Here is a 21,550-nt window from a genome sequence, read left to right on the forward strand (position 1 = left end):
CAGAGAGGTGAAAAGCAGACAGAAATCAGAGGAGGCAGATGAGAAAGAGAGAAGAAACAGAAAAAAAAACGAAAGGAAGGGAGGAGGGAAGAAAGGGAAAAAGGAAGAAAAAAGAAAGGAAGGAAGGAAGAAAAATGAGAGAAAGGGGAAGGGGAAGGGGAAGGGGAAGGGGAAGAAGGGGAAGGGGAAGAAGGGGAAGGGGAAGGGGAAGAAGGGGAAGGGAAAGAAGGGGAAGGGGAAGGGGAAGGGGAAGGGGAAGGGGAAGGGGAAGGGGAAGGGGAAGGGGAAGGGGAAGGGGAAGGGGAAGGGGAAGGGGAAGGGGAAGGGGAAGGGGAAGGGGAAGGGGAAGGGGAAGGGGAAGGGGAAGGGAAGAAGGGGAAGGGTGTCTCCTGGCAGGGCCTTTCTGGCTGCCTTGTCAAGAGCTGTTTCCCACCGTGTACTACCTGGGGACCAGAATTATCTGAGACCTTACTTTCCTTCAATGGGGAAGGCTCCCTCCTTTCCTGAATGCTAGACACTCACCTTTCACGGGTTACCCAGACACCCTCTTTCCTTAGACCCTTGTTCCCACATCCCTACTAAACATCTCTCATCTTAAACACTTTGTCCGATTTGGTTGTGATATAGAGTTCTCCTTTCTTTTCACTAGTGTGCATGCGTGTGTGTGTGTGTGTGTGTGTGTGTGTGTGTGTGTGTGTGTGTGTAATGTGGACACCAGAGGTCATCCTCTGTTGCTCCCCACCTTAATTTCTAGGACAAAGTCTCTCACTGAACCTAGATCTTACCATTGGACTAGCCTGGGCAGCTGGGTAGTGAGCCCAGAGGGTCCAGTTATCTTTACCCCAGCATTGAAGTTGCTCATGTGTATCACTATATCCAGCTTTTATGTGGGAGCTGGGGATTCAAACTCGGGTCCTCGTGCTTGTGCAGCAAACACCTAGCCCATTGAACCATTTCCCTGGAGTCACTTCTTCACAAGCTTGCAAATCCATTTGGCCAGGTGACTTTTGATGTTAGGCACAATGTTTTCTAGATAGGGTCCCAGATTGGATTTGTGAATGGATGTGGAATGATGGAGCCTGAGTCAGAAGAAGAAGGGGGAATCAAGGTTTCAGAATGCTAGAGGCTGAGGAATGGCAGACGGGAAGAAACAAGGGAAGAGAAAGAGACTGAGATCATTCTCTGCACACATCAGTGATGTCAGAGCCCACACGCCATCCTTGGCTGCATAAAGAGGCTCTCTGCTGCGCAACCTGACATTGCATCCACAACTGAAACCCCAGCTCCACACACATTTCTCTCTTAGTCATGACAGAACTCATTTCCCAGGCCCAGAAACTGCGTGTGAGGAAAGAGTGCATGCTGGTTTGTGGAGGACACCACCTAGTCATGACTGATGCCTGGGGCTCCTTCCAACAGAGAGAGAGAATCCTAACCATCAGCCACAAAAGCCATGGGATGAACTGCATGGGGTGCAGATACCAGGGGGAGGACTCCATGGTTCAAATCACAGAGTTGTGCTGTACCAGCTGAACTTTGGGTCTTCTAGGTCCTCTCTTCACCTGTGGGCTCCAACATCTCAAAGCTGCAGAAGACTCAACAATACTAAGTACACCCTTCCCCAGAGGCATGTAACCTAGTGGCCAGGCCTGACCTCGGATGAGCCTCAGAAAGATGCAAGCCTTCTCATACTTGACTTGCATCTCCCCCTGCCTGCTGGATGCTTTCAGTATCACCCCAGCAACCTTCAAGAGGATCCTCCCTCCTGATGTTAAGTGATGCATAGTAGGTCAAGGTCGGAGTTGGCTTTGGGCTTGAAGCCCCTGGCCCCATTCACGGTACAGTCTGATTCTCTCCTGCCATACCATCCCAGCTCTCTCCTTCACAACTACAAGCCTCTGTGCTTACAGAGGTCTCTCTCTCTGAGCTCACCTTGTCCAGCTTTTGTCAAGAATGTCACCGCCTGTCACTGGTTCTCATCCGACTCTCTTTCCTAGCATATGACCAGCTGGGTCATATCTCTGGGATTTCGTGACATTGTCCAGGGCAGTTTCTCATTTAGGTCTCTGACAATCTCTCTTGGCTAATGGCTCTTTCTTTCTTATTCGATTAACCCAGGTTTTACCTATGCCTCCCTCTGCATGAACAAACTTATCCTTGCTGCATTTGCCCAGATGACCCTACCATTTGGCTTATGTCTTGAGTACAAAATCAAGTTCTAAGCACCTGCTTGTCTTAGTCAAGGCACCTGCCCTCTGGCATCTCCTACTCAATATGGCAGAGTTCAGCGTAGTCTGAGCATGGACTCTGTTGCCAAACAGCCTGGGTCTGAGAGGGCATCAGAGTCCCTGGAGTAGGAATTGCAGATGGTCATGAGCCATCCAACATACATGCCAGAAAACAAACTTAAGTCCTCTGCAAAAGCAGTAAGGGCTTTTTCCTGCTGATCCATCACCTCAGCCCTCCGAATGTATTACTGTCTAAAGTTAGCCACAAAACGATGGGTTTCATTATGGCATTCCTAGACAAACACATCACTATACTTTTTCTTATTCATCCATCTTCCCACACTGTGCTCCTCTATCTTCCTCTGTCAGCTCTTGCTAATCCTTTTCCTCCCCTGAGGATGATTCGTTTTATTTCCACTTTACAGCTGTGGACATGAAGGCGTAGTGTGTAAGTAACTTATTCAAGCTCATATGGGTAATATATGGCTGAGCCAGTCTTAACCTTAGAAGTCCATCTGACACTAAGGCTCATGTTCTTAACCACTAGGCTTCACTTCCCTTGGCTCCTGGAGGTCAATGCTATGGTCACTCTTGATTCTCCCACACCTTTCCTCTCACTAGGCTCTGCTGATCTGACCTCACTTCCTAGGGGTTCTGTCCCCAGGGATCTCCGTTTCCAATTCTTTCTCCATGCTGCAGGGTAAGCCGTAATCATAAAACACTGACCTGTTGTTCTGGTCTGTCATATGTGTCCAAGCATTCTCCTGCCCTTAGATAACACACCAGGGAACCATGGCTAAGCTATACTACAGCTTTCTTGACTCTTCTCATGGGAAAATGGAAATAAACTAAATGTCTAACCATCAAGGAATAGCTATAAAGAGTGGGTCATATGGCCAAATAGAATGGTATTTAGGTATTTTAAATGTATCTGAGCAGTTAATAATTGCATTATGATTATTTATGTAAAAATATTAAGAGAATTAAGTAGGATGTAAAATTATATGTGCATCTACATAAAGTTCAAGCTAAGCCAATACCGGGGCTAGTTATGTATTGAAGAATGAGCCAAGGAAGACATGACTAGTGTCAACACTTACCAGGAGATAATTATGGCCTGCTCAGAGAACATCTTAGGGATGGATTTATGTAATTCTAAAGCAGCCTGATGAAACAGGCACAATGGCTGGCATCTTCACTTTACAGACACAAAAACAAGACAAAGAAATTAAGGAATAGAGTGCAGATTGGACGGCTTGACCCCTGGCCCTAGGACCACCTCCTAAGCCACAGCCTTCCACAGAGAATGGTAATTATCTGGAAGGTTCCATGACACCGCCTTGGCAGTGAGAATGTTCTGTGGGTTTCTTTTTTTATTTCTTCGCTCTCTGTAATGAGCATGTATTCTTTTTATAATATGTTGTAAGGGATGTGATAAAAAAAATTTTCCAATGACAAGTAAAATTTAAGAGGTCTGATCTGCCTGTCACCCTGCCTTCTCAGCCCCCGTGCCTCTTTCTGCACTGTGCCTGACTTTGTCTTCCTCCTCCAGGCTACCTCTGAGTGATTAGCTGTGCCTAAATCAGCTGTTCCCTACCTGACCGGCTGCCTGTGTTGTGGGACAAGCAGTCAGGGATGGGAAGGGGTGTGTGTGTGTGTTGAGAGAGAGAGAGTGTGTGTGTGCTTGTGTGTGTGTTAAGAGAGAGAGTGTGTGTGTGTGTGTGGTAAGAGAGAGAGAGTGTGTGTGTGTGTGTGTGTGTGTGTGTGTGTGTGTGGTAAGAGAGAGAGAGAGAGTGTGTGTGTGCTTGTGTGTCTGTGTGGTGAGAGAGAGAGAGAGGGTGTGTGTGTGTGTGTGTGTGTGTGTGTGGTAAGAGAGAGTGTGTGTGTGTGTGTGTGTGTATGTGCTTCTGTGTATATGTGTGTGTATGTGTGTGTGTGGTGAGAGTGTGTGTGTGTATGTGGTGAGAGAGAGTGTGTGTATGTGTGGTGTGAGAGAGAATGTGTGTTAGAGTGTGTGTGTTTGTGTGTGTCTGTGTGGTAAGAGAGAAAGTGTGTATGTGTGTGTGTAGTGAATGTGTATGCTTGTGTGTGTGTGTGTTGAGAGAAAGTGTGTGTGTGCTTGTGTGTGTGTGGTGAGTGTGTGTGTGTATGTGTTTGTATGTGGTGAGAGAGAGAGAGGTGTAGTGTGAGAGAGAGAGAGAGAATGTGTGTGTGTATATGATGTTGTTGCTGTTGTTGTTCATTCCTCTTTATAAACCTAGCCGAAATGTAACATTTTCTTTGCTTTCAATGCATGCAATAAAGCACAGTATATTTACAGTACATGTGCCTTTGTCACCAGCAGAAATTACTGATGTTTTCATAGCTCATCACAAACGTCATTTATATTCATGACTAGTTCAACCTTGTTCTGGTGCTTAGACCCAACTCGGAGCTTGCCTATGAATACATTAAAAATCATAGATATTAATATATCACTATTAAAATATTTTAGCTGCTTTTCTATATAATTGGTTTCCATGGTCCGCTATTTTCTCTACTTTAGAAGACTTCTCTAAGATGGGACTCCCATCCTGCCATGATCTAGACTCTTCTGCTCAGGAAACTCATATTGATCCTCCAGCATCCAGCCCAGCTCCTGCCCCAAGGCAAGAAAGCATCTCTGTGTCCTGCATCTGACCCAGCTACCTGTACAAACAGGGCAGTTCCCTTCGTCTCTACATTCCTAGCCAGCTTCTGCCCCAAGCATGCCTGTGATGGCTCTCAGCACAGGGATTTTTCTCAAAAGATAAATTTGTACAGAAGGTCATAATCCCAAATTTGGATGTGTTACCTCAAAATAAGTGGTAAAATCTCATCTAAGTAGACAGGTGTGTAGCTATTTGCCAGCTAAGCGGCCCTAATCCAAAAATCCAAAATCCTATCAGAAACTTTTTGAGCACTGGCATGATGCTCAAAACACCTGAGACCTGGGATTTAAGATATAGTGATTATTAGGAATTTTCAGCTACCAATGTCCATGCAAACAGTTCAAATCCTCACCTCCACCGCCACCAGGAAACACTTCCTGTCCCAAGCATTTCATTCAAGGGACATTCAACCTGTAGAGTGTGTGACTATTAAATATATTTGCTTGCACATGGGGACATTCTTCAGTGTCTGGCATATGCACCACGTGCACTTTCTATAGTCTCAAAAGTTCTGAGTTCTAAACATATCAGGCCTCAGGAGCTTGGGATCCTGAGCCTGCCATTCTGAGTTCTCCAGACCCACATCCATTTATCCATTGACTTCACTGGGTTCTAAACCCTTGAGGGCACAGGGGCATTTGTTCAGACGTGACAGAAAGCAGGTGCTCACCAGATGCTTGCTCTATTGAACCAAGGTGGTCCAAGATGAGTCCAGGGAAATCAGGTGGTCCACCTATCATATGGCAGCATAGCTTGGGAATCCCTGAGATGGATGGGAAACAGCCATAAAAACCCTTATCTCTAGAACTCATCTCTGGGCCTGGATCCCACAGGCCAAAGCCACCAGGGTGAGAACACTGAGGAGTGGCTGGGAGGGGCAGCAAGGAAGGGAACGAGATGCCCCTAACTCTGTTTCTAGGGGAGCAGGGGAGTGAGGATACAGAAAGATGTACATGACACGGTCAGGACAACTGTTTTCCCGGCAGCAGAGGAACCGGAAAGCAATTGTTAGACCATGCCGTAGAGGAGCATCTCTGTGGCTCTGACATCCATCTGGGGAGCTGGGCACAGGCACATAGGAAGAGCAGTGTAGGATGGAGAGGGCTGGCTGTGCGGCACATGGTCCAGGGAGGTTAATCCAGAGGCTACTGAATGGAGGTCCCTGTTCCTGGCAAGGTAGCTCTAGATGAGCCACTCAGCTACTGTCAGGTGCCAAACATCCTAGTCTCACAGGGCTAGGAGAGCCACGGGGCAGAAAACACTAGAGATGACTCAGGGCATGGCATCAAGCAGGAGAGCAGCAAGGCACAGGTGCCTCTCTGTTCCCACACGCAGAACAACACATGGAGAGACTCAGAATGCCCTACAATCCGACAGCAACTGCCACTGCACTATCATGCTCTGGAGCAGGGCCTGGCTCCAGAAACCACCACCACTGCCACCTCCTTCCCTCATAGTCACAAACCACTGCAGAAGGAACACCACCATTCCCTGGGGCTTCCCACGTGCCAGGCATCAAGCTTGCAGGCACACCGCCACTGAGAGGGAGACAGGAGTCTAGGCTTCGCAAAAATGGGTAAAAGTTGCTGAGAGCTCACACCAGGTCATGCGCTACTCCGAGTGTGTTAAATACTCCCACCCCATCCCCACTGATCTCAGGAAGGCACAGTGCTAGGCATGCCCACCCGTTTCCAGAGAATTCTGATTCTTCTCCCATAAGGACTTAGAGAAATAAGGCCTGAGCTGAAGATGTGGTAGAACCAAGGTTAGAATTCTGGAGCATACAGGTGACCTGAATAGGTGTGTTAGTCTCTACTGACCTTCATATCTGACCATCAACTGTGCCCGCTGTAGACTCTGTAAAAGACACTTGTTCATCAGCCATTTTGCTCCATTGTATCCCCCTGTCCAGGCTCAAGCCTTTGTTCGGACTAATGCTCCATATACTAGGGTGCTAGGTCTCTTCACTATAGAACATCCCAAGGCTTTGCCTAGAGTTTCCCCTGATGGAGTACCTGGCCTGTGTCCTAGCTCTGATGTATGCCCTGTCTGTACCCACTCTCTGACAACACCTCTAGAAGACATCTAAGAATTATGTCACTTTGAAGAATGTGTAGTCATCGAAAACACCAGGAGCCTCAGTTACTTAAGAGGATAGGAGCAGACTACTCCTGAGCTCTGCCATTCTGTGTGATTCTGAGTCCACGCTGTGCACCCGAGAAGTAAGGGGTGACCTTTGAGAGCAAAGGATGCTTGCTGAATGACTCCTCATGATCTGCATGCCTTTCTAGCTTCTCTTTACCCTGGCAGTGTGTGTGTGTGTGTGTGTGTGTGTGTGTGTGTGTGTGTTACCCACACATGCTCATGGAGGCCTGAAGCCAACCTTAGGGCTTGTTTCTTAGGCTCAGTCCATCTCGGTCTGTTTTGAGACAATGTCTCTTGCTGGGCTAGAACTCAGTAAGTAGTAGTCCAGGCTGACTGGCCACTGAGCTTAGGGATCTATTCACCTCTACCTCCCAAGCACTGGGATTTACAGAGATAGCCTGCATTCTACCACTGAGCTGTCACTCCAGAGGCTTTGAACTGATCTTAAGGGAACCTTAAATCCCTGGAGGTTCATGACCCCAAGCCTTCAAGAATCTTGGAATCCCAGGAAGAGTGGACTTGCAGATGGAGTCAGAACATATCAGACACACGTCCTGAGCCAGGAACGCTGGAGCCTGCCTTGGTCTTGGTTCCCTAGTGTGCCTTCTGGATATCAAAGGGAGACAGTGTGGACAGTGGACCGTATGCTTGCCTCGCAGAAACAAGCAGAGGTGAGGGGTTGACAGGAAGGCCCCTACTTCTAGCTCTATAGTAAATTAAGCTTCAGATTGGTTCTGGCTACCTAGTGCCAGTGCCTGTGGATATTTGAGTGGCAAAGGGGAGGTGCTCAGTTAAATCTGATACATTCGCCACAGGAGACAGAGCGATCTATGGAGCAGAGGGCATCAAAATCGGATCCTTTTAGGGGCTCCTTGCAAATGGAAGCCTGTATGGAGAGATGGCGATAAGATGCCAAGGGAAGCCGGAAGGGCTGAGAGGGCTCAGGGGCAGGGAAGAGGTGGCCTAATGGGTCTTGTCTATTCCTTTCACTTCAGATCTGTGAGCTGTGCAGGGGGAGTTAGCAAATCAAATATCTGGAAGCCTGAGGCAACAGTGGTAAAGGGCAGAGGTGGGGGGAGTCCCGTGAGTGTTGGGGGAAGCTTTGTAAGTGACCCCCCTTTAAACCTGCTGTATGAAAACCTGCCTATGTGAACCAGACAGAATGGGGGTTGATTTTCTTTTCTCCTCGTATCTTCCCAGCTTCCAAGTTGGCTGTTAATTAATGCCCTGTGTGATACTTTGCATCTCTAAGACTTGGGCTAGGCAAACAGATGATGCTAGCATCTTCATCTTCGTTACACTCCCTCATCTTGGATTCTTAAAATAACCTCCACTTCCCTGGACTGGCTGGCCCACCCTGAGTGTGATTCATTAAGTGTGCAATGTACAGAGCTTTTTGAAAAGCACCCATTACTTCAGTAAGACCAAATAGCCCTGTTGAATTGCTAAAGTCCCAACTTCAATCACAGCCTTGACTTTGCCCAACCAAATACATCACTTGCAGTCTCTTTCATCTCCTTGAAGCATGGTCCCTGGCCGCAGGGTGATAGGTGAGGGGTCGGGGGAGTCATCCAAGGCCCTGGATCCATGCAAATGTCTTCAATTAGCAATGAAAATCAGACCTGGACCACTAGCCCAGGGAAATCTCAGACTGTGGTACGGACCAGCTTCTGGCACGGGATGACCCACCACAACTTTCAAAGACTCAAAGCTGTCAGGCGCATCAAATGCAAGAAACTGGAAAGAGAATGGGAATGTCCAATTATGAAGGATGTTGACATTAAGCAAGTCACCTGAGAAGAGCCTGGGAGAGAGTGGAGCCGGCCCTCGGGGATGGCTGAGCTTTGAAACAGGATAGAAGAGGTGATGGGGAGGGTGGGGGTGTAGGAAGCATGCACAGCTGAGACAGGAGCAAAGATAATCCAACAACCAAAACTATAGTTTTCTGAACACCCATGTCACCCTACATGTTGCATGTGTCACTTACACTATTGCACAGACCACTCTGGTGAGATAACACGACTGTAACTATCACGTGACACGTCAGCAAACCCGAAGCATAAAAATGGCTAAATAGCCTTTCCATGCCACACAGGTAGTGCTTTGCTCAATCCAGTTCCCAAGCCCACAATCCTGTCATACCACTTAGGCCTCTTCCGAAGTAGGGATCAGAGTGGCCTCCTCCACCCAAGGATTCTGTTCTGAATCTACTTATCTTTTTCCAGTTTGCCATGGACGCTGAAGAGACTGCCTTAGCTCACTGCATGAGCCCACCATCCACCTGTTCCCGTCCCTGAACATAGCAAAACTAGGCGTGGCCTTTCAAAGAACTATCCAGGTGGTGTTTAAAACCTATGGTGGCGGTACACTCTGACTCCAGATGAAAGACACTTGGGGGTAGAAAACTCCAGAAGCCATCTGAAGCTTGCCTCAAACACACTGATATAAAAGCTGAACCGAAGGCCACTTGCTAATAAAATACTCGGTGCCTAAAAGGACATTAAAAAGATGTCCAAAGCCCTGCAAAGAAGAATAAAGATATCAATTTCCTTTAGTCCCTGATTCATCTGGCTTCATATTTTAGATGCCTTGACCTTACCAAGGCAGGCTGCATAGGTCACAGGGAGAGGACATTTCTTCCCGCCACTGACGCCATCCACAATGGGCACATATGCATTGAGTCCCGCTGGGGAGGCTCTGAAGAACTGAAGGGAAGGAGAGGGGAGTTGGTTTTCAAAGAGCTATGAAGAAATCCAGACCCTTGTCTGATACCTAGGTGAAGAAACTCCACAGATCAGACCAGGAGACTCATGAGAAGTTATTGGTATTCTGATTTTAATCGGAAGATCTTGAGCAATATGTCTTCCTTTTGTTGTCCTAGAAATTAATCGTGACATCTTCCCTGATAAATTCTTGTTGGCTAGAATCAGGTGCAATAGGCGCTTGCTGAATATTTATTTACTAATTGAATGAATAAATGAATGTTTTCATACTGGACGCACCACACCCTGTTCTGGAGAAGTGTGTGTTACTCACAGCTATTGAACCAGGAAAGGGCACTGTTCCCTAAGGACAGTCAACATCTGTCTGCAGACTGGCAAACACCAGCATCCTGTGAGACTGGCCACAAAGCGAGATGAGCAGTCCCAATGAGATCTTTCTCTTTGGGTTTCCAGAGGAACAGGTACTAAGCGGGAGAACGATGTTATATTCCTCACCCCCTCGAGGCTCAGGGGACATCAGGAAAGAATGAGCAGAAGGCTATATGAGAGTCGAGAGTCAGGGAGAACCAGAGCAAAGCTGTGTCTTTTGGATGTGGCAGGACAGCTGCACTCATGAATTCACAATAGCTGTGGGGGCCTGAGCTAGACTTGCATATGGTCAAGCCAGCATGGAGAGTGGAGGAGCTCACATGACTCTCTCCTGGCAGAGAAGGTTTGGAGTTAATGGTGCTAGGGCAAGGAGAGTCGGTTTTCTTTAGAGGCATGGTCCCTGATAGGCTGGCCATGCTCCAGATAATAGCCCCACACCCTTGCCTACAAAAATAGCACCAACTGGACTCAGTGCATTATTTATAAACAAATTGCATGGAGTTGGGAAGGGTGGGGTGTAATGAAAACAAAATTAGGAAGAAGACTATGGGGATAGATGCGATCTAAGTACTTTGTATGCATGCACAAAATTCTGAAAAGTTTAATAAAAATGTATCATAAAAAGCAGTACTAGGGGAGGCTGACACTACATATACTCTGAGGGGACTGTAAGTGCCATGAGTCCAGAGGTCCTATCTCTCTTGTTTCCAACACTGTTCCCAATGCCTAACATGCTGAATCACAGAGGAAGCACTCAATAAAAGCTCCAGGATGAAGAATCATAGGGAATCATCCCGGGCAGCCATTATGAGATAGTGTAGGATGGATGGGAGAGGAGAACTAACCTGCTGAGGGAAGAGCCTGGACTCCGCAGGACAGGAGGGTTATAGAGAAGAAAGGAGAACACAAGAGAGGCAGAGAAAGAAACACTGGGGAAGGGGGAGAGAGAGAGAGAGAGATGCTGGTGGGTCTGGGCACCACTACCTGCCTCCGCATCATCTGCTGTATTTCAAACAGTGAGAACCTGCTCCCTTTCTCGCCCAGGCTAGAGCAACAGAACATTGTTGCATCCTCACGGGAAAGTCCCAGTGTCTAACACCAATAGTTACACAAGTTGCTCTTTTCTTTCATTCACTTAGTTTGAGGTTGCAAAATGAAGAGAAGGGGACTCCCCCAGAGTCTTGGAGAAATGATGTCATCAGGTCACCTGTCTGGTTGAGCATCCCTTGTTACATTTGGGGTGAAAGTATCCTTCAAAGGCTCCTGTGGTGAAGGCGTGCATGGTCATCACATGGTAATGGGAGATGGGGCCAAGTGGAAGGGAGTGAGGTCACTGGGGCGTATCCTTACAGGGGTATTGGGAGCCTCCTCATTCCCTCTCTTCCCATCTCCTCTTGCTTCCTGGGTACCACGCAGTGGGGAACTTTACTCTAACACAAGCCTCTCCATGGTGCTCAGTCATGGACCTCAAAGACTGTGCAGCCAAGCAAGCCTTTTCTCCCTTTAAGCTGCTGTCTCTGGCACTTGGACAGAGAAGCAGAGAATTGACTGATAGCTCTCTGCTTCCCTTCTGTACCAGAGCTGTTGTTCACTTCTGGCTTAGCTGCAAGGCAGAGGCTCACTAGCTGAGGCTAAGTCACAAGGCAATACCAGCACCAGGCAGAGGACCGAAGGGAGATGCAGCAGATTGTGCAGACTAGCTCTGGGCTCAGGCCGATTATCCCACAACTTTGAGCATCACTGTTTTTCCTAAAATAGAGGAAGCAGCATGTAATTCTCATAGTATTGTTAGATGTGAAAGAGGCACCCAGCACATGGAACCCACCCTGTGTGCTATGAGTAAGTTGAGGGCCCTACTGTGTCTGTAAAACCCTACAATCCACAGGGAATTCTCCCTTCTTTTAACTCGTGTGAACCTCATAACAAATACGCAAGATTTGTAAAGTAGAACCTAGAACTCCCATTTTATTGATGAGTAAACTGAGATATAGATAGGCTGAATACCTCAATTAGGAAAAATGGCCATACTCCATTCCAAGACACAGCATCTTCCTGCATTGCCTCCTTCAGCACAAGAGGATAAGGCAGAACCAGGTGACTCCTTAGGCAGGAGAGTTGCTGTGATTCAAAGCTAGCCTAGGCTACTTACTTAGCTCTGGACAGCCTGGGCTACAAAGTGAAAGCCTATCTCAGTGGTGAACTACTAAAGACTTGAAGGGAAGGGAAAAGGGAAAGGAGAAGGAAGTTAGAGGGGGAGGAGGGAAGGAGGGCGGGATGGAGGGAAGGAAGAAGGTGCCAATGGGTAAGCTGCCTTTACGCTGGCTGCCATTCTTTCCAGATCATCCACAAACCTTTGTCCAAGTATTTGTATAGAAAATGTCCAGGATGTGAATGAATGAATGAATAGATGGATAAATCGATGGATGGATGTATTACTTGGTGAATTAATATTCTATCAAATTCATAGTCACAACAAAACCTAGGAATTTCATCTGGGCTGAGATTCCCATAGCCCTTCCTGGTGTGTAACTCTCTCCCTCCCCTGAAGACATTGTATCGGAGGCCTGGCACTTAGCACACACCCACCACCAACTCTTCCTCTGCCAGCCTACCCATTCTACGTACTGGTTTCTGCAGTTTCGTACTCGCTGTCTCTGAGAAGCTCAAAGATGTCCACTTCGACCTTGGCCTTGCCCAGCCTCTCTGGTGCGCGGTTGATGCGGTTCTTGGCCAGGGTGATGGAGAGCCGTTCCCCTCTGCTGCACTCCATGGGGTCATCCAAGATAGCAGCTGTGGGCAGGTAACCATATGGAGAGAGTTGATATGCCACCCACCACCATTGCCCATCCATCCCTCTTCTTCACCCGACCCACACTGCCACTTTCCTTTTCCAGTCAGCTTCCCAAATCCCTCTCTACCTCGACACCCACAGAACTCTCCAGAGTGAGTTCACTGCATGCTTCAGCCTCTAATCACAGACAGCAATGAATTCTATGGCATAAGCATCAGGGGAACAATACAGTACCATAGCCGGCCACCAGGGGTCCTACCTGTCTGAGGTTCCTGGGCCCAGGTGCCAAAATACCCTTAAGAGACACAGGCACAGAAAGGAACTTGCTCACTATCCTTTTGGAAATGGAACTCTAAGTCTACAAGAAGGTCCCCGAGGAAAGATAAGGCTGTGCGTTTGTGAGGGACAGCTGTGGGACCAGGGAAGCAGTGACAGAGTACCGTGGAATGCTCACACTCTAGTCTCTGGTGCCCATGAGCCATGTGTCCCGGGTGAGCTATGAAACTTCTCTGAATATCTTTTCTTCACTGAGCATTGGAGTAGTAAAGGCCAGCTCAGCGGTTAGTGGAGGGATTCAGTTCAGGTAATGGCTGTCAGGGACCCATCATCTGGACTTAGCCAGTGTGGGTGACTTGGAGAGGTACAGTCCTAGTAGTGGCCCAGCCTCAGGATGCAATGTGAAGGGAATCGCGGAGAATCGGGTGTAGCCGCCGCTCCACCCATATTAGCTATTGGGTCTGTTTCTTTACTTGAAAAATGAGGAGGAAAGCTCCTCGTGGGCCTACTGTGAGAAGTACATGAGATGGGACATACTCAATGCATCTAGTAGGCACTTGCATCTTGTAGGCACTACTAGGTCTGGCATCTAGTAGGTACTCAATAATGCTAGCCACAGAAATTCTTATTTCCTGGGGGATCTGAAAACTGACTTTTATGTAAACACTTGCAGCAGTTATTCACAAAGACTAACAGTGGAAATGGTCCAAAGGTCCATCAACCGAGGGGCGAGGAAGACGATGTTTTCCTATTGCAGTGGAACTATGACTGTTTAAGAAGAGGAAGAAAATATTTCCACACGTGGCAATGTGGATGGCCCTGAACAACATTATTCCAAGCAAAAGAACCCAGACACAAAGAACAACATATCATCGGATGGGTGGGCCTATCAATCCAAAACTATCTAGACAAAGTGAATCCATAAAGACACAGAACGGAGGAACAGTTGCCTGGAGTTAAGAGACAACTGTGAGCATAGTAAAAACCACTCAACTGTATGCTTTGGGTGGGTGAGTTACGCAGGAGATGAATTTTAACCTCAGTAAAGTAATTATAAAAAAGACAATCCAACATATTGTACCGGCTAGTTTTGTGTCAACTTGACACAGCTGGAGTTATCACAGAGAAAGAGGCTTCAGTTGAGGAAATGCCTCCGTGAGATCCAGCTGTGAGGCATTTTCTCAATTAGTGATCAAGGGGAAAGGCTCCTCGTGAGTGGGACCATCCCTGGGCTGGGAGTCTTGGGTTCTATAAGACAACAAGCTGAGCAACCCAGGGGAAGCAAGCCAGTAAAGAACATCCCTCCATGGCCTCTGCATCAGCTCCTGCTTTCTAACCTGCTTGAGTTCCAGTCCCAACTTCCTTTAGTGATGAACAACAATGTGGAATTGTAAGCTGAATAAACCCTTTCCTCCCCAACTTGCTTCTTGGTCATGATGTTTGTGCAGGAATAGAAATCCTGTCTAAGACACATATCTTTCAGAGGTAAAGGAAACACAGGGTATACCACAGCAGATTCCCCTGCCTCATGGACCTGAGTAGCAATGACCAGGTGAATGGGGTGGGGCGGGGCAGGGGTGTTCCTAAGTTCTCATATTCACAAGAGATACAGACTTGGTGCTAATTGGCTTTCCATCACTGTGACTCTGAAGTCACCCCTGTACCTAAAAGGCCCAGGCTCCACGCTTTCTGTCCTAAGTACAATCCACCAAGAAAATACCAGGACACGGCAGGGAACGTGACAACGCATTTTTCCCCAACTTGAGGATTTATTTATATGCACACTCCCAGTGAACAATGTAAACTCAATTTCACATTCACAGTGTAGGCTCGAGCATGCAGAGAAGGTGAGTCCCAAGGCCCAGACAATGAGGTAGACACATTAACTAGAAAAGCACACATGAAGTGGCTGGCCACCTGTAGGGGCGGCCAAAGAGTTATAAGTGGGAAGACTTAAAAGCCCTCCCATGTCCACATTGCTTAGGAATGGGAAAACTTGGGGATGTTCTGACCTGAGTCAGTGTTCATGTTATAGTCTCATATACATGAGACTGGTTCAGGGGACAAGACTCGGAATGAGACAGTGCCATCAGAATCAGAAATGGAAAGAGTCACACTGTGTCACGCTAGGGTCACAACGTGAGACCATGAGGAAGCTGTAATAGAAAGGAATGATTCCCAAATGATGTCCCTTAAGGGACTTTCCTTCTAAAAGCAGACAAGTGATGTGTCGCCCCGTGCCAGTGGTGACCGTCACAATGTCACATAAGATTTGATACTAACAAACAAACTTTACAGTGAAAATTATATAACAACAGCTAGACTGGCCCCAGAGCAATGGGAAGCGATCCAGAACAACAGGAACTGGCAGTCCAGCAGAGTCGTACGCAGGAGATCCTGGATCCGAGACAGAGCTGTGCTGTGTACTCAGCAACACTAGTGTGCTTAGTGGCCATGTTACAGTCTCATCCTCAGCCAGTGTCTCTTCTTTGCGTGGGACAAGAGGGAATGGTTCTCACAAGTCTGGTGACTTGCCCAGGCTTTCAGAGCTGGCAAGCAATGGAGGAGGAAGTGGTCTCAGGTTGGCTTGAACTGTCCTCTCAGGACTTGGGCAGAAAAAAGAAGTTGTGGCAGGCAGAGATCCTTCATCTTATGGGAGCTTTCAAGGAAGCATCACCAGGGCAAACCAACCCTGAGACACTAACAGCGACAGGCAGGATAGATTCTGGTGCTCTGATCGCCCCAGGTGATCTCTCTACTTCCCAGCTCCTAGCACACACCACACCCTCATGAGATTTTCCATCTAGGAGCAGACATCCTATTAACTATTAACATCTACTAGATATTTTATAAATTACTTGTAATAAATTAATCACTGAAATAACCTCCCCCCAAACATTATAAGGTTTAGATCTCAAGTGTGCCCCAGAGACTGGGTCTACTGAGATCTATCGGGAACCTCAAGAGGCAGACTATAGTGGGAAGAACTTGGGTCACTGAAGGGTGACAATAATCCTAGCTGCCCCTTTTCCTCCTTCCCTCCCTTCATCCCTCCCTCAATTCCTCCTTCCTTCTTGACCACTTTCTTGGCTTTCTCCGCCACATAATTCTACCATGATAGAGAGCCTCATCATGGTCCCTAAAGCAAGAGAGCCAAGCAACCAAGAACTGAATGGCTGACACTGCAGCCCGAGCACACCTTTCTTCCTTTAAGTTGATTGGCCTCAGGAATATTTTCACAGTGATGGAAAGCTAACACCAAGTCCATACCCTTTGTGAACACAAGAACTTAGGAGAGTCTGCCCGGAGTCTCACAGGCTTTGCTGCCACTCCATCACTACATAAATGGCAATATTACAGCAGTGTTACAAGAGGCAGCACGCATCCAAGGCTCTGCTCCAGATACAGCTGCATCCATACCTTCTCTTCTGTTTGAAAAAGATGTGTCTAAGCTGTGTGCTGCCCTGTTTCATCACCTTTTCTTTGTTGCTCTCTTTTCCAGTGCATTTTTAAAGGCCTAACTCCCAATATGATAATATTTGGAAGGAGAGCTTTCAGGGGTTAATTGGGGTTACATGAGGTCACAAGGGTGGAGCCCTGAACTCATAGAATTAGTGTCCCTCTCAGAAGAAAGAGCAGGAAGCGCAGTCACTTGCTCTCTACTCTAGGAAGACCCAGTGAGTTGACCCGACCCTCTAGTATAGCCAGGAAGACAGGCCTCATTAGCAATGGACTCGACCAGCCCGTGACCTCAGACATCCCAGCAAACACTGAGACATAAAAGTTCTATTTTTAAGCCGCTCAGATTGCAGTCTTACTGTATTGCATCCTATGCTGATTAAGACAATGTGTTCATAAAACCTGGGATGTGCAGGCCCCCAGCCAACTGTGTCACACACTGTACACCCAATACCCAGAGACCCATCTAACGTGTTGAGTCAGAGGAACAATGGAAGGAGGAGAATGTGGCAAGCTGATGTTGAGTCCCTTCTTCCCTCCCCATGAACCCTTGGGGATATTTGACAAACCTATTCCCCATGCACGCTCCCAAGCCATCCCAAGCCCCACATTTCACTAAGGCTTTGGATTTTGATGGCGATGAATTGCTAACAGGGAAGAGGCTTGACTGGGTGTTTTGTTGGCATCAGACATATCGGAACCAGGATAATTAGCTTGAAAATAGGAACTAAATTCTAGGGCTATGAATGCCAAACACAAGGTGGAGACTCAGGCTCTTCTGAGATGCTGAAGGAACGTATCCCCAGCAGGCAGTTACCAAGCAGCACACTGGTTCTTCAGTAGTCCCAGGAGAGGAGCCAGATGGATGGAAGAGAGCAGTGTGCTCAAGACTTAATGTGCAGCGGATGCTCCTGGACCATACTGGGTCCCTCAGGCCCAGCTACCAGGCTAGGCCAGATTGTATAGCATTCCCAGCTGCTGCCAAAAGAGGAACAGTATGAGCCAGCACATCCTGTGGCCCTGGGGACTGTTCTGGGAAGGAGTCAACTAGTAGCCACGGTGAGGCTGAGAGGGTCTGGACAGCAGTAAGGGCAGGGCCGGGATTAGGAGACACATGTCTGGACTTCTGTCTGTCCTTTTATCAAGCCCTGAAGGCCCAGTAGTGCCGGTGCTTCGCTGGCCCAGCAGGATTTAGCACACCTTCTTTATGTCAAGAAAACCTTTGCATTTACAGAGAGCCTCTCACTCAAACTCCGGGCATTATGCTCTCGGCTGAGCTCTCTCCCCATCTGCAGTCTGAGGCCCCTGACAATGGAAAGGCAGCCCTCTGACAGTGCACATCCTGATGTCAAACTCCCCAGCACCCTCTCATCCCTTTGTGTCTCTGCTTTGGACAGGGTGACGCCCTTTGGGTTGGTGGGCCTGGCTCAGCCTACTATAGCACTGGTTAGCTCAGTGCTAGGAAGTGTGAGCAGGCCTGTGCAGAGGTGGACGTATAGTTCTGAGACGCTTTAGGATCCTCCCAAAGCATTGGGCGTTGCCTTCGGCCATGCTAAGCGGCACCCTCACCGCTGGAGTCATTGGAGCCATCTCGCTGTGCTATTCTTTCTCACCACGGACTCTTCTCCCTACAGACTCATCTTTTTCTGAAGGTCCTCTCCGACTTCTAGGTACCGATGCTCTCTTCCATAGATTGCCTGAGAACCCACACAGCTCCCTGGCCCATTGGCAGACACTTGGCTCCCCATCTGTACTTCTGTGTGTCTTTAGCTGATCATGCCTTAAATGCCCAGATAATTCTTCCTTCCTGCCTGCTTGCTTTCCCAGAGCGCTCATCTCAATTGTACTCCCTTCCTTTGAGCTCAGTGAATCTCTCTGGCTGCCTATCTGTGGCCTCTCTTCTTTCTCCTAGTCAACCATTTGAGGGAGTAGGCTGGCTAGGCCTGACACATCTCAGATGAATAGATGAATCTGAGCAGGTAGTGCTTAGGACCATGTGGCTATTGAGAGCACAATAGTGCACGATCCCCTCGCTCTTCATCCTCTGCAGCAACTGTAGCAAAGGTTGGTGGGGTGGCTACATTGGATGGCACCAGGATCGAAGGCAGCTCCTATGCATGCATAGGCACAGCAAGGGACCCATTGCTACCTCTACTGGGCTTCATCTTTCCAGGGATGGCAGCGTTCTGTTCTCAGCTCCTGTGGGAATTGGGGCAGGGCTTGCCTTCCCTGCATGCATTACTGAAAGCTTGGGAGTGACTCCTCAAGCATGGATGCTGGCTACCTTAATCTCTAAGTTCCACCAGAAGCCTGCCACAGAAGATTCTCAGCACCTCGGTGGCTCTCAGCCCTTTAAGGAGGAAATAAAGAAGTTTTACTGGTGAGCCTTTATAGGCCATATCTATAACACTGCTGATAGCTGTTTGGACCAAACCTTTATGGCCCCGTGCTAACAAGAAGAAGAGATGGGTTGAGCCCTGGGGAATCGGTTACCTTTGCTTCCCAGCTGCTAGCCTGCAGCTCCAGGTTCCCAGATAGGGTGATGGTCCTGCCCCTTGTCCATCATCTGCTCTGTCCTCTTATTGCCCTCCATTTCCTTGTTCCCACTCATCTCTTCCCTCCACACAAGTTGTCATACCTTTATCCTCACCTGCATCCCCTCTTCCAAGACAGTCTCCATCCCCGCTCCCTGCCTTCCTCCCCAACAGCTCTACCTGCCTCATTTCACTCTCTTTGATCCTGCCTTTAGTGTCTTCCAGATGAGCTTGTCTCTTGGTGCTCAGGCAGCAGCAAAGCCCAAGCAGACAGAACTTCCTGTGACCAGATGGGCCATGTGCCACACTGGCCCTAGAGCCAAACCCAACAGGATCCTGATCCTGTAAGTGTAAAGCCAATAAATAAATAAATAAATAAATAAATAAATAAATAAATAAATTCACAGACAACACTCAGTAGAGTGAAGGACTTTTAATGCCCCTAGAGCCAAACCCAACAGGATCCTGATCCTGTAAGTGTAAAGCCAATAAATAAATAAATAAATAAATAAATAAATAAATAAATAAATAAATAAATTCACAGACAACACTCAGTAGAGTGAAGGACTTTTAATGCCCGCAGGGAGGTGAGCACAGCCTCCTAAGATACTTGTACAATACTGACTGATCCTTCTCCTCCTCACCCACAGTTCAAGCCAGGCTTATTGAATGATCCTCAGTTTTCTGAAATCAGCTCAAAGTACCCCAATCTGCTCACTGCAAGCCACCTCTGCCCCCCCCACTTCACTCAAACTGCACACTATGCCAGTACCAACAAGCATCACAGCAAAATCAGGGGGCACTTCTGAGCCCTTGTCTAATTACATCATAGCCAGCACTATTGTTTATGATCACCCAGGTGCTACTCTGAGAACATCAAATATATGATCTCATTTAATCCCCCATGCAACGTGCAATTTATTATTCTGTTTTAGCGTGAGATAAGTGAAAAGGGCAAGTTAGGCAATTTACCCAAGATTGCACGGCTCATAGTGGCACCTGGGGTCTGGGCCCACTTATGGGAGTACCCCTGCCTTGGCTGTTCCTGGGCTAAGGTTCTTTGTAGTCAAGCCCTGCTCCCCTTGTCTCACCAAGCCCCTCAACCTCATTTTCTCCCAGGAAGCTGTTCTCTAAGAACTCTACTAGTTTTCTGGCCATTCCTGCAGGTACCCTCTGCTCCTGCCATCTTTTAATGCGGATGGACCTCCCAGAGTCTCTGCAAAGCCCCCTTTCTGTCTTATTTACAGGAGCTTCCTAATCGATGGATCTCATTTCCAGCCACCTCCCTGGGGAGGAAACACATGCATGCAACAATCTGTTGGCATCTCAGGGAAAGGTCTAAAAAGCATCTCAAGTCGGGCAGTGGTGGCGCACGCCTTTAATCCCAGCGCTTGGGAGGCAAAGGCAGGCAGATCTCTGAGTTCGAGGCCAGTCTGGTCTACAGAGGGAGTTCCAGGACAGCCAGGGCTACACAGAGAAACCCTGTCTCAAAAACCTAAATTAATTAATTAATTAAAAAGCATCTCAAATGTATCAAGATCCAAACTAGGAGGATGGCAAGATTGCTCAATGGGCAAAGCTGGCAAAGCTCTTGTCACACAAGCCTGAGAACCTGGGATTGATCAGCAAATCCATATGTCTTAGTTGAGTTTCTACTCCTGTGATAAGAGACCATAGCCAAGGCAACTTATACATACAAGGGTTTAATTGGGCTTATGATTCCAGAGTGTTAGAGTTTACGATAGTAGAGGGAAGGCTGGAGTGACAGCAGGGACCTTCCTTACATCTTGATTCACAGGCAGAAGGTGAAGGAAACACTGGGAAGGGCACTGCTCTTTTGAAACCTCAAAGCCACTCCCATTGACTCCTCTATCAAGGCCACACCTCCCAATCCTTCCCAAACAGTTCCACCAACTAACAATCAAGTATTTAAACAGATTACTGTATGAGGTCATTCTCATCCAAACCTCCTAGAAGAGAACCAATGCCAAAAATGCTGTCCTCTGACTTCCACACAGATACTGTGGCATGCACACTTGTCACCATTACACACACACACACACACACACACACACACACACACACACATCTTCTAACAATGCTGTCTGTTGTTCTGTCATCCCAGCTACCTTGAAGATAGTCGCTTAGCTGTCTTATGGGTATATTCCTGTAATACCAGCTAGCCAGGATGCTGAGGCAGGAGGATTAGAAGTTTGAGGCCTGATTGGGCCACAGAATGAGTTTAAAGCCAGCCTAGACAACTTAACAAGACCCAGGCTCAAAATAAAGATAAAAACAAAAATAAAAACAGGCTTGGAGTGTACCTTTGTGAAAG

General features: G+C 47.8%; 1 protein-coding gene across 1 annotated transcript in view; it reads right to left on the bottom strand.

The window, feature by feature from the left end:
• Grik4 (glutamate ionotropic receptor kainate type subunit 4) overlaps positions 1 to 21,550 on the bottom strand; it is a 425,565-nt gene that overhangs the window by 155,126 nt on the left and 248,889 nt on the right. Inside the window, exon 4 of the mRNA XM_085844546.1 lies at positions 12,781 to 12,945. Coding sequence (XP_085700672.1) covers positions 12,781 to 12,945 — 165 coding nt within the window. The remainder of the gene's footprint in view (positions 1 to 12,780; positions 12,946 to 21,550) is intronic.

Source organism: Mus caroli, unplaced genomic scaffold, assembly GCF_978045245.1.
Source record: "Mus caroli unplaced genomic scaffold, Mus_caroli_1 scaffold_11, whole genome shotgun sequence".
NCBI lineage: Eukaryota > Metazoa > Chordata > Mammalia > Rodentia > Muridae > Mus > Mus caroli.